This window comes from Carassius gibelio, chromosome A9 (assembly GCF_023724105.1).
Source record: "Carassius gibelio isolate Cgi1373 ecotype wild population from Czech Republic chromosome A9, carGib1.2-hapl.c, whole genome shotgun sequence".
NCBI classification, from domain to species: Eukaryota; Metazoa; Chordata; class Actinopteri; order Cypriniformes; family Cyprinidae; genus Carassius; species Carassius gibelio.
The window spans coordinates 1,437,344-1,451,159 of record NC_068379.1 but is presented as its reverse complement, the minus strand read 5'-3'; the positions used below and the strand labels follow the sequence as shown (position 1 = coordinate 1,451,159).

Genomic DNA, 13,816 nt, shown 5'->3' with positions numbered 1-13,816 from the left:
GTGTGTGTAATGTGTGTGTGACGCTGTTCCTGTCTGTCGTGTAGTGTCCTCACTAAAGCAACTCCTCCATCAATACACTAGATGAAGTTTATTCCACACTAAATGCAGTAAAACCATGTGGTAAATGCTTTCTAGAGCACAAACATTAATAGGCACTGGATATTACCACATATCTGTTTCGCCAATGTGTTTATATTACAGCTTCAACTGAGGGAGCTCTTGCTTTCTTTTGAGGGGCTTTGGGGATTATTATATCTGTGGGTCCTTGTCATCGAACACTGATCTGTGGACAGCGAGTTCTGTCCCTCTCACTCACAAGACATTCAAGTGCAAGAAACTTAAGTTTGGGATGAGTAATTCACATTCACATGCTCTCTCTTCTGCTGCATACCAATTGGAAAAAGAAAATTAACTTTAGCTGTGTAAATAAGTGGCCATTTTGTAGTTTTTTAATCATGAACATCCACTTATATCCATGTATAATATGTTCTCTGGTTGTTTTCCTATGTGAGCATGCCATTGATGAATGTAATTTACCATTTTCTTGTTTTTTTTGACCCCTTCAATCCACCCTCACTGATCGCAGCTTTTAGAGCAATGTTGCCGATGCACTGTTTAACTGAGAATGGTCAAGCAGTTTCTCTCTGGATACTCTGGATCAGTCATGGGCCTGTGTCTCTCAGCTGTGTCACGACAGGGACCTGAACCCAGAGTGGAAGATCTGAGCCCTAGCCACTAAACTTATCTAAAGTCCTTCTTTAATAAGCACAACAAATCAAGCATCGAAAGCTGGGCTGGGAAAGGTACAGATCCACAGTGACTCGCAGGCAAAATGTCCAAAAACAAGGAATAGTTCCCAAATATGTGTGTGACAGGCTACCCATTGACTGCAATTGGTAAAGGCATCGCTAAAGGCATTCGCTGCATTTGGGGTAAAAACTATGGAATTAATTAACAATCGTCTGTGAGTGACGTCTCTTCCCAACAATAGCACGCCCCCTGGTGTAGTCCCACCCCTGACACTGACCGACAGGTTTCCATGTTAGGATTGGGAATACAAACGGTGAACGACTTGTGATTCCAGTGTAAAAACAGACATGCTAATTAATCGTGGTAAAGATTTCTCTAAAACTGATGGGCTTCATCTCTGTGAAAGAGATTAGTGTACAATTATTTCATTATTCATTCATGTATTTATTCATTCAATTTATGTACCTTTGCTAACAGTTTTCAGTTATAAGGTTATCAGTGAGACAGTGTGGAGGCTTGCCTTGATCTGTTGGATCCATGATCACTGGGCTCTTTTATCCCATAGTGCTATCTAAATCTGGAGATTACAGTCATAGTTTTAAGAGCTGTAGTCAATTATCTTTATAGTCCAATAACATCTTCAGACAAACAGATCATAGACGCTAACACTACAAAAATTACTGACAAAACAAACAGGTTATTTGACAAACTCCTGTCAATCTGTCACCAGCAGCCATTTACTCTGTTGAGTCTGGACTGAGCAGGACTGGAGATCCCTGAAGTAAGAAGAATCAATGATGTCTTTTGTCACGGACGAAAACTCAAGGTCCAATTGTGAATGCAACAAACATGCTGGGGAAAAAATCAAGGCAAATGGTTAGATGCTGTGATGCAGACAAAAGCAGACCCTTGTAGCACAGGGACTGAGACCAGCTGAACCGATCTGCTGTGAATGAGCAATCTGATATAAATCCACACAGACCCAGGAACAAGAGAAACACCAGTGAAAACAACGACAGGGCATTAGCACACAATAATCTGACAAACACAGCAGAACATGAGGCAGATATAGAAAATGGTAATGCAAAAAGTCACAGGTGCATCCACTCTGGGCTGCGCTTCCCAAAAGCAACTATGGTCGCAAGTTTCGTCGTTACCAATAAAGTTCATTGGAACTAACGACCATAGTCAGCTAACAGTGTTTTTGAGAAACGCACCCCTGATTATCAGTCCTGCCTCGTGTTTGCTGGACACCACTGACAAGCAATCGCACCAGCAACAACACAGACCATGAACCGTGACTGTCGTGGTTCTGATTAAAAGCAAGTTCATATCAATTATAGTAGAAATATTATAGCTGAGTTCTACAAGAGCATGATTTCTGTTGAATTAGAGCTTTTACTCATTATAATACAAATGTTTATTTTCAAAGTTCATCCATTACACTCTAGGCAGAGCTCTCTATTGAATGATTTTAGATTATTAAGTTCATTATTTTGTTAATTACATCAGCAGTAATTTACTGTGACTCACATAGCAGATTGATATATATGTCATTCTATATTTCAGCAGTGGTCCATCGAATGGGATCTGCCCCACCTGAACATTTCCTCCCTGAAGGAGTCAACCGTCTTCTACATCCTGCCCCCCTCTCTTCATAAATGTGCTCATCTGGTTAAGACTTTCCTTGCTTTCATTCGTTATGAAACATATTTTGTTCCCTGTTTACAAGGTTTTCTGCAAGTATATTTTATTGTATAATTTTATTTATTTATTTTATTTTTCCTCTGTATGTAAATGTTTGAAATACAATGAAGTAGGGAAAATATGCATATGATCATCAAGCACCAAAGATTTATTAGTTATGGTTTCTTAGGCAGCCCAAGGGTAAGAAGTTGCCAGTATGTCTCTTAATGTCATCAGATTTAGTACTTGCCACTCAATGTGTTCAGTGTTTTTGCCTGGTCACCCACTTCACAATGAGGCCAAGCCAGAATCAATGTACTTTCAGTATCAGCCATGTTGGAATGTTCTCCATCTTGGATTTAACTAAATATTGAGCCAAATTTTAGCAGCTTTTTCTTCTCCAAAACAAAAAATGTGTCCAGAGTTGACCCCCCACACAACATCTTACCACTGTGTTTGAAATGTATTACAACAATAAAATGGCCTTGCCTGTACAAAACCAAACAGATTTTCATAATTTAGCAATTCTGCAATCACTGTATTTGATGGTGAAGATGTCAAACAGGTAAAAAAGCTGCATCTTTTCAATACTTTTGAGTTGTGATGTACAAGCTGGTATGTGTCTTTGTCAGTCTCTCAGTCCCAACATCACCAGGATGCTTCTCAAACAGAAGAATGCATTTCTGAAGGTACTGAACAGTCCAGTTTCATTATGTAATACAAGACAAATAACTGATTAAAGATGATATACAATAACTGCCCATGAAGTAATCCAATGGGAGACAACGGATAGAAAGTCAGTTATTATAAAGATGTATTTTTCCCAAATTAAGTTTAATAGTGTTTTTGTACTGTGACCACGGTGGTGGAAATCTCATGTTAGAGTTCGGTGTTGAGAAAGACTAGGACACAGTCTTCTGTTTGAGACGCATCCCACAGTTAGATCTTCACACCATCACTTACTACAACCTCCAACTAAACCAGTAATCGTGGAGGCTTCCATGAGCCTGTGGGCCAAATCCTAAATAAACCAGTAGTCGTTTGGCATTATTACCATTTTGTTTAATATAATGCAGAAATACTTCTGTTAAGTACTTTTTGATTGACTTTATCACTCTCTTCAGCTCAGGGGAAGACTTATCAACAAAGTGTTTTGTCTGAACTCAGATTGGGGTATATTATATACTGTATGATGATGTAACATTAGTGCACAACTTCTGCTGAGATGAATATAGCAGAGCAGATCACAGGAACTCGACACTTGACAATGAGCATGCAATCAACATAGAAGAGAACAATCCTCAATATATAAAGTATCTGAAGCGCTTTTTCATTGATCCATGTAAATATGCTTAGGACTGGTTTCACTAATACACATTCATGTGAGCACAGACGCATACTCTGGTATAAAGTATTGTAATTCATTCTTAAACAATCAGAAAGTGTCAGCATGAGGCTGTGGAAGACAGATGAGAGTGTGTTAGTAGTAGTTAACACTGAGGCCGGTTCAGGCTCAGTACGGAGTGATCCATGAGCCGTCATCACAGAGTTTGTTCACATGCACTTATCTGAGTGAATCCAGTCTGATTACAGCGTGCAGAAGTTATATCATTTACACTTTATTTTAAGGTGTCCTTGTTTCATGTTACATGTACTTACTAATAATATTACACGCAAGTAGCCCTAAGCCAAACCCTAACCATAGAGTAAGTACATGTAGTTAAATAATATTACTCTGTACGTATATGTATAATTACACTGTAACAAGAACACTTTAATATAAAGAGTATTCACAATATTTTATATTTGAATACACATAGGTTTTGCTATTTTGGTTAGATGCTTCTGTATTTCATTGGCTCTGTACTGTACTCTGCACAATGACAATAAAGTTGAATCTAATCTAATCTAATTAACAAACATGTTTGGCTTTCTTCCCGTGTGACATGCAGAGGTGGCATAAATCAGGGTGCAGACTATTTAGAACAGTGTTTGGTAACTTTATTCCTTGGGATCCACCTTCCCGGATGTTGTACATGTCTCCTTGTTCAACACACTGAGGAGCTGAATCAGAGAGACATCTGATTTAAAACACATCAGTTCAGTGAATCATCACAAATCATTAGCCAAACGAGGAAGTTTGACAAGTAATGTTTCACAATATGCTTCAGGGTTTGCTAAATGCGTACAGTATTATTTACTAATAAGGATCTACAATAGTTAACTTGACCTTGAACCCAGTTGTAATATCCATCGCTTTTCAAGTAGAACCCAATCTAAACACTAAGAAAATCCCTTTCTCCTTGACCTTAGAACTCTTCTTAGTTTTTCTGAATGTATACTATATTTCTCTCTGCAGATTACACTTCCATAACACCTAAATGAAATGACTTTGTCATAAGAGAATCATTATGGAGCCAAAAGACTCTCAATAAAGATAAATGCACACACTACATTCACATATGCACACATAGGATTCATACATGCACACACATAATTCATAAATACACACACAGGATACACAAATGCGCACAAAATTCACAAATGCACACACAAAATTTTAAAAGCACAGAAGATTCACAAATGCATACACAATTCAGAAATGCACACAAAATTCAGAAATAAACACACAATTCAGAAATGCAAACAACATTTACAAATGCACTCAAGATTCACAAATGCACAGGACAAAATTCAGAAATGTATTTCTGATGCACACACACATATATCTTGATTTACAAACTGCTTGTGGTCTGTGAACTTCACTGCATTTGTGTGTGAATTTTGAGACTCCTCTGACTTGGCTAGACACACAAATGCCTTTTTTTAAACAGGGAATGATCAGCAACCAATCAGATATCTCCCTTGTTTTAGCCAATCACAAGAACGCACTCCAGTGGGGGATTGTTTACTTATAAGCCAATCACATGAACGTGTTCACACAGCAAGATATGCATGTGGTGCAGCATATTATAGCCTACTTATTTATGAAAATACAGATGTTTAGAATGATTACAATTCAGGTTTATTTTTTATTATTTTTTACAAAATATAAATAAAAAAATGTCTCAATACATATAGCCCAGTGACTGCAGAAAAAAAGTTAACCATGGATTCATAAATTTGCAATAGGCAATTATTTCATTTTATTGAAATATTTTAATGAAAGTAAAAAAAAAAAAACACCTTTTTGAATATTTAAATATATATAAATGTTCTTTTGGATGCAATATAGAAGTCACTTTAATTATAATATTCGGTCCCTACATGAAGAGAGAGTCAGTGGTCCGCTGCGAGAGGAAAGTGGCTCTCTGGCTGCGAAAAGTGGGTCTCCGGCTGCGTGAGGAAAGTGAGTCGTTTGCTCAACTTCGCTGAGTGAGGAATGTGAATCGTTTGCTGAGGAAAGTGAGTCGCTCGCTGCGTGACTCCTGAGGAAAGTGAATCGTTCGCTGCGTGACTCGTGAGGAAAGTGAATCGTTCGCTGCGTGACTCGTGAGGAAAGTGAATCGTTCGCTGAGGAAAGTGAGTCGTTCGCTGCGTGACTCGTGAGGAAAGTGAATCGTTCGATGAGGAAAGTGAGTCGTTCGCTGCGAGAGGAAAGTGACTCTCCAGCTGCGGAAAGTGGATGTCCGGCTGCGCAAAGTGGGTCGCCGGCTGCGTGAGGTAAGTGAGTCGTTCGCTGAGGAAAGTGAGTCGTTTGCTGATTGGCTTATAAGTAAACAATCCCCCACGTGGGGTGCATTCTTGTGATTGGCTAAAACAAGGGAGATATCTGATTGGTTGCAGATCATTCCCTGTTTATAAAAAAGGCATTTGTGTGTCTAGGCAAGTCAGACGAGTCTCAAAATTCACACACAAATGCAGTGTAGTTCACAGACCGCAATCAGTTTGTAAATCAAGATGTATGTGTGTGTGCATCAGAAATACATTTCTGAATCTTGTCCTGTGCATTTGTGAATCTTGAGTGGATATGTAAATGTTGTGTGTATTTCTGAATTTTGTGTGCATTTCTGAATTTTGTATGCATTTGTGAATCTTCTGTGCTTTTAAAATGTTGTGTGTGCATTTGTGAATTTTGTGCGCATTTGTGTATCCTGTGTGTGTATTTATGAATTATGTGTCTGCATGTATGAATCCTATGTGTGCATATGTGAATGCAGTGTGTGCATTTATCTTTATTGAGACTCTTTTGGCTCCATAAATCATAAGTGAAGTAGCAGAAAGTGTTCTCATGGTTTGAGGGAGTAGTATGTCAAAATCATGAGTTTATCAGTGTCACAGCACATATCTGTAAACCTGGTTTGCACATTCAGACCAGTCTTGCAGAGCTAAAGATGAGCCTAAAGAAGCATGCATTTGCATGGTTTCAGTGCTTCATGAGAAAAAAATCTTCAAAACCACTATAACATCTGGAGTCTGTGCCTCCATAATCCATAAAATCATATTGTATAAGTACTTTATTATAAGCTGAGTGTTGTCGAAAGAGTGTTGCTCGGTAAAGTCCTCTCTACGCTCCTCATCGTAGGAAGAAGATTGGTAAGACATACGGGCCATTTCTATGCCAGCATGTTTCCATCACTGCACCTCGCTCGTAACCTTGTGTGAGTGCTCGATCCAACCACGTCCGAGTCAGTTAGACTTAGAACAAATCTTCAATGACTGTACTCCCAACTAAACTTCATTACAACCAGAGCCGAGAACTCAAGAGTGAGCCATTCAAGGACTTCCTAACCTCCTTCAGGGAAAGCTGGCAAGAGCTTTCACAGAATGTGTGTCTATTTGCTGTAGACAACATCCAGAACTACCCATAGATCTTGTGTTCAGAGTGACCAACGGAGAGCAAAGGAAGTATCCAAGACCAAGAGAGTATGATGAGCCAACTTGTGATCCCACGGGACAACGATGCTATGAGCAACCTGAAAAAGAAAAACTTTCTGGACCGAAACACTGGCAGGACGATCTGGAAAAACATGAGGAACAATATGGAGGAGAAAGTAGCAGAAGTCGTCCAGTGCTGACAGCCTTTATTACACTGTTGTGGCACAACAACTGCAGGGGTGTGATAGCGCAGATATGTGTGAAATCATGTTCTTTTCTTGCTTTGTTTTTATGAGATCCAAACACACGTTCTTACGTCAGTTATTACATCCGAGGTGAAACGTCACATCCAAGATGATATCATCACGCTAATCAGGATCTGGCTAATTCAGTTATTCGTGCACACCTGTTGTTAATGCTTAGTATGGCTAGCTTGAGGTATTTGAGATAATTGCGTGTTAATAGGTAGGTTTAAAATACTCGAAACCATGATCAGCAGTGCAGCGATTGGCTGGCTGCAACGTAATGGCATCATATAAATACAAAAAACACCTGACGAAAGATATCTGGGCTTTTATAAGGAAATACCCAAGTGAGAAAAAGAAGCAACAAATTTTATAATAGATAAATGAAATGTGCATTGTTTTTATTTAATTAAAAATTATTTATATACATGATTTCTAATATTTGTAAAGGCTTTAAATGTTTATTTCAATGTAGTAATTATCAATTCATTTAATATATATATATATATATTTGAACAGATTTGTTATGTGACAACATTAATAAATGTTTGTTAAGGGTCGAGATCAAGTTATCTGCATCTACTCCGCTCCAGATGACATCACTCAAATTAATGCACAACTCTACATTATCTGTGTAGCCTATGTGTAGGACTTGAATACAATTATGAAGTAATTTTTTTTTTCAGGGTTCGTACAGAAATTCTTTTCAAGCACTACTTTTTTGGATCTCACTTATCAGACAAACAATATTGTTATTATCTTTCAGATTCTAAAACTAATAAAACAAAAAGCATACAATGGCTGAGGCAACTTTAACATTTGAAAGGATATTATGGCAAAGTTATTGCTTTACTTATTTTAATTTTATTTTTGATGAATATAATTGACCTGAAGAATGAAAGCTGTATCTTACACTTGGGGAATTATTAGCTTTATCACCACTCATTAATACTAGGGTGTGTGACAATACAATTAGCTCACAATATATACAGTTACTAAGAATGAGACATTATTTTAATAGTATTTTTAAGATTTTTTTTTTTTTTTTAATTACAAAATATTTGTAATCACACAAATCAAAACAATGCAGTTTTATTTTGACATATTTTAACAAATATAGGGCTGTAACTAATGATTATTTTGGTTATCAAGTAATCTACTGTTTATTTTGACAATTGAGTAATCTGATATTTTTAAAAATACAAATAGACCTAAGTCAAAAATAGACTTTAGAATGATTAATAATTACATTGACATTAACAGTTGGTTCAAATAAAGTATCAAAACCAAGTACTTACATTGTTTTATTGAATAACCCTCACAAAATAGGCATACATAATGTAGTATGCCTACACAAAATATGAACATAACCAACTTAAGTTTATTGCGTATTATAACAAACACCTGCAGAGGGCGTCAACAGCCTGGCCATGTTTCACTTTACAGCGTGATCCAAGGACGTTTAAATCCATGTAATTTTAAAGGTGCAGTGTGTCAGGATATTACACTGGAGACAGAGATATTAAAATTCAACACAGTGTCTTTATTAAAACAAGAGTTTGTGAGAGGTGAGTGTTGTGGTCTCTGTTAAGCCTTAAAGCTGCAGTAGGTAACTTTTGTAAAAATATATGTTTTACATATTTGTTAAACCTGTCATTGTGTCCTGACAGTAGAATATGAGACAGATAATCTGTGTAAAAATCAAGCTCCTCTGGCTCCTCCCAGTGTCCTATTGCCATTTGCTGGAATACATCGCTCCCGGTAAAAAACAACCAATCAGAGCTGCGGTCCGTAACTTTGTTTGTGTTCAAAATGTAGAAAAATGTATATAATAAGCGAGTACACCATGAATCCATTTTCCAAACTGTGTTTTTGGCTTGTCCTGAATCACTAGGGTGCACCTATAATAAGTGTTTATATTCAGACTATTTTAGATTGCTTCGGGGATACCGCGGCGGAGTAACCCAGTACCTTTGTGATTCTTCATAGACATAAACAGAGAGAAGTAGTTCCGGCTACGATGTTCTTCCACAAGACGCAAGCAGTTCTGTTTATTAACCGCTAGAGCGTCAAAAGTTACCGACTGCTGCTTTAATTAGCATTAAGACAAGTACACACAGGAGTTATCATGCTGAACTTGGCATTCACTAAATTCCAGGGGTTTCATAACCACGACGTAAAATGGGTGTGTTTCTGGAGGTCACCGATCATGCGCAGAATGCTGTTTATTTTCTCGCGCGCATTTCCAATCCTAGGATCAACTCAGAAGGATAGGCTAATGAAGGAGAAATAAAAGCATAGCTACGGACAATGAAGGACAAACCAGTCATACAGGTAGATATTATATTTTATATCTATTATGTATTATTATCTTACAGTTAAGCTCTTTTCGAAAACAATTAAACAACCAAAAAATTTATAAAGTTATTTATGTTTTACTGTAAGTTTTAATACAAACCAAACGCGGTTATTGACGTCCATGGTAATCACAAAATAATCATGGGTTTGATAATGTAACCATAGTTTAACCATGGTATGTGAGTTTTGATCTTAATTAATTAACTTACTTTTTTGTATATGCATCCTTCTACAGTTATACTGAATGAATATAAAGATAAATATAATGGAGACGAAAGGAATTAACTCTTTTTACTTTAATACGTTACTGATGTATTTTGTTTCTATCAGACTGGCTCCCAACAAATTCATCGGAAGAGTACATTACAGGAATAGTTTCTTCAGAAGAAGAGCTGAAACATCTACTGGAAAGTCACAAGCGTGCATCAGGCACATCTTACACAGTTTGGTAACTTAACAGTCCATATATTTACTGCATGTTTAAAACACATTACAACAAATATAGTATAATTCTCTGTATAGAGAAATAGGCAGTGTAAGAAGATAATAGGTAGCAGAGGGTAACACTTTACAAAAGTCTCATTTAATTTCATTTAACAGTTAAAGCATTAACTTACAGTGAGCAATACATTTATTTATTCATGCATATATATATATATATATATATATATATATATATATATATATATATATATATATATATATATATATTTATATATTTTTTTTTTATTTATTTGGGGAAACAGCAGGGTTTCTGCTGTCTTTCAATAAATGTATATACAATGCCCTCCATAAGTATTGGAACAGTAAAGACAAAATTGTTTTATCACCTGTGGTGTCAAGACATTTATAAATATGATTAAAATATTAATATAAGGCAGACGTACAGAATGTCACATTTTATTATTGACTGTTTCAACACAAAATACTTTACCAACTAAGTAGTACAGCACTTTTCAGCAGTTTCATCCCTCTGCCCAATGTGAGCATAAGAATTGGGATGGTAACTTAAAGTGTGTAAAAGCTAATATTTAATTTTGAATCCCTTGCAAGCATTCACAGGACTGAGACCCATAGACATCACCAAACTCTTGGTTTCACACTTTTCCAGGCCTTTAATACAGAAATTTTTAACAGTTGCTTGTTTTAGGTGATTTTTCTGACCATCACTTTTTTTTCACAGCCCTTGTCATTTGTCTGTCATCAAGTGCTGTTGATCTTCTCAGCTGGCCTGGTCATTGTCGGTTGCTGAAGCTTGCCAGTGGTATCTATCCTTTTCAGGACATTCCAAGTCAGTCTCCAGATTTAAATCTTATTGAACAAGCATTTCACCAGTTGAAGAGGAGGCTAAAGGCAGAAACTCTCCAAAACAAGCACAGTTGAAAATGGCTGTAAAGACCCGGCAAAGTATTTCAAGTGTGAAACCAAGAGTCTGGGGATGTCTATGAGGTCACAGACTCACTCCTGTAATTGATTGCAAGGGTTTCATAGTTAAATATTAGCTTTTAGACTTTTGCATTACATTAACTGTTCCACTTTAAAAGTGCTGTACTTCTTAGTTGGTAAAGCATTTTGTGTTGAAACAGTCAATAATAAAATGTGACATTCTGTACTCCTGCCTCATATTAATATTTTAATCATATTTATAGATGTCTAGACACCACAGCTGAGCAATTTTGTCTTTACTGTTCCAATACTTATGAAGGGCATTGAATGCTATATGAAAATGTTTGTTTACTCACAAATAAATGTTAGTGCCTGGCTGTCAGGGTGCGTACTAGACAGAGGACTCAGATGCAGAGTAGAGAAAAGGAGAATCTTTATTCTCGCCACAAAACACAAAAATAACATAAACAATAATAAAATGCTCTGGTGCACACAGAGATCTCTGAGCTGGCCGGCACACTGCGGACCACTCGTGCTGCCGGATCTCCGAACTATGGATCATTTGACGGAAAAACAGAAGGTGAGACTGATACTTAGAACCATACAAAACATGGGCAAAGACAAAACAATCTACTCTTGACAACAGACAGAAAAGCAGAGACATATAAGGGAGTGGAGAAATGAGCGACAGGTGGGGAAGAATCAGCACATGATCTGCACAACCCCACCACGATCAGTGCTGATTGCCCAGACCACGTGCTACCAAACAGACAGGACAACACAGACCGAAGGGGAAGCTGAGACGGAACCATGCACCGTGACAGTACCCCCCACCTCAGGGATGCCTCCTGGCGTCCCCGGAGGACTCACCATGACCCTGATGAAATTGATCAATGAGAGCGCGATCCAGAATATCGCGAGCCGGAATCCAACATCTCTCCTCCGGACCATAACCCTCCCAGTCTACCAGATATTGATGACCTCTACCCCTACGCCGCACATCAATGAACCTAAGAGTATAGGCAGGTGACCCCTCGATGAGCCTAGGAGGTGGAGGGGCAGAGGTCAGGGGCTGAAGGGGGGAGCGAAAGGCGGGTTTAATCTTAGAAACGTGGAAAACCAGGTGGATCCTTCTAAATTGAGGGGGCAATTTGAGCTGTACTGACACCGGACTAAGCACCATGGTGATGATAAACGGTCCAACAAATCTGGGTCCCAGTTTACGTGAGGGCAGTCTGAAGTTAATGTCCTTAGTAGACAACCAGACTCTCTGACCACACACGCAAAGTGGGGGCTTAGTACGGTGATGGTCCGCCGATGCCTTGTTCCTCTCTCCAGTCCGAGTGAGGGCTTCTCTGGTGATTCTCCAAGTATGGAGGCATCTCTGAATAAACGCATGCGCGGAGGGAACAACGGCATCGGATTCTTGAGAGGGGAATAGAAGTGGCTGGTAGCCTAAACAGCACTGTAAGGGAGTCAAACCCATAGATGAGACCGGGAGGGAGTTATGCGCATACTCTACCATGGTCAATCTGGAACTCCAAGATGACAGTTCAGCAGACACCACACAGCGCAGGACTCTCTCCAAACCTTGGTTTGCACGCTTGGCCTGACCATTAGTCTGCGGGTGATAACCGGAAGATAGGCTCACAGTCACACCCAGCTGTCAACAGAACTCTGTCCAAAACCTAGACACAAACTGGGGACCTCTGTCAGAAACCACGTTCACCGGGAGGCCATGAATACGGAAAACGTGATCTAAGACCGTAGTCGCTGTCTCCCTCGCTGATGGCAATTTGGGGAGGGGAATAAAATGGACCGCCTTTGAGAACCTGTACACCACAGTGAGAACCACCGTCTTGCCCCTAGATGGAGGCAAGCCAGTCACATCTCTATGTGTGACCAGGGCCCCGAAGGGATCGACAACGGCTGAAGTAGCCCTGCTGGAGGTCGAATGGATCCCTTACCCGAAGCGTAAATCGGACAGGCCGACACAAACCATCGAGTATCCTGTGCCACGGACGGCCACCAAAACCGCTGCTTGATTAACCTACAAGTACGAGTTGCTCCAGGGTGGCAAGTTAGACTAGAAGAGTGGCCCCACTGAAGTACGCTAGTTCGGACTGACTCAGGTACAATGGACACACCCTCTGGGCATCCAGTGGGAACAGAAGCATGGCGTAGTGTCGCGCGGACCTTGGACTCCACCCCCAGGTGACCGCAGCCACAACCCATTCGGGATGTAAAAAAGGCCACCGGGACGGTGGGACTAGCCTCAGCCTCAAAAACCTGCGACAGCGCGTCAGGTTCAGGGCCGTGCAGAGACCTTTGGAGGGGCAGGTGCTCAAAGTATAAAAGGGGCACATGGAACAAGGTTCAAAATAGCGCGGTTCAAAATATCAATACAGCAATATATTGTGATGCATTCCTTGTCGATTCACGTATCGATATGGATGATTATGTATTGATAGGCAGCAAATGCTGTGATGCAGTTTTGAAAAAAGAAACAGATAAGAAGAGACAATTTTAAGTTTAAAAGTAAAAATAATAATAATAATAATTCTTTCCACCTA

General features: G+C 39.0%; 1 protein-coding gene across 2 annotated transcripts in view; it reads left to right on the top strand.

Annotated features, from left to right (window-relative positions):
* The window catches only part of LOC128019404 (cyclin-dependent kinase 16), a 58,901-nt gene extending 54,558 nt beyond the window's left edge, over nucleotides 1-4,343 (top strand). The window contains exon 16 of one of the 2 annotated variants that reach the window (XM_052605365.1): nucleotides 2,323-4,343. In XM_052605365.1, the coding sequence (XP_052461325.1) occupies nucleotides 2,323-2,411 (89 nt within the window). In that variant the 3' untranslated portion in view covers nucleotides 2,412-4,343. Of the gene's footprint in view, nucleotides 1-2,319 lie in introns of both variants that reach the window. The other variant, XM_052605364.1, reaches the window with a different exon arrangement.
* Nucleotides 4,344-13,816: the final 9,473 nt, after the last annotated feature.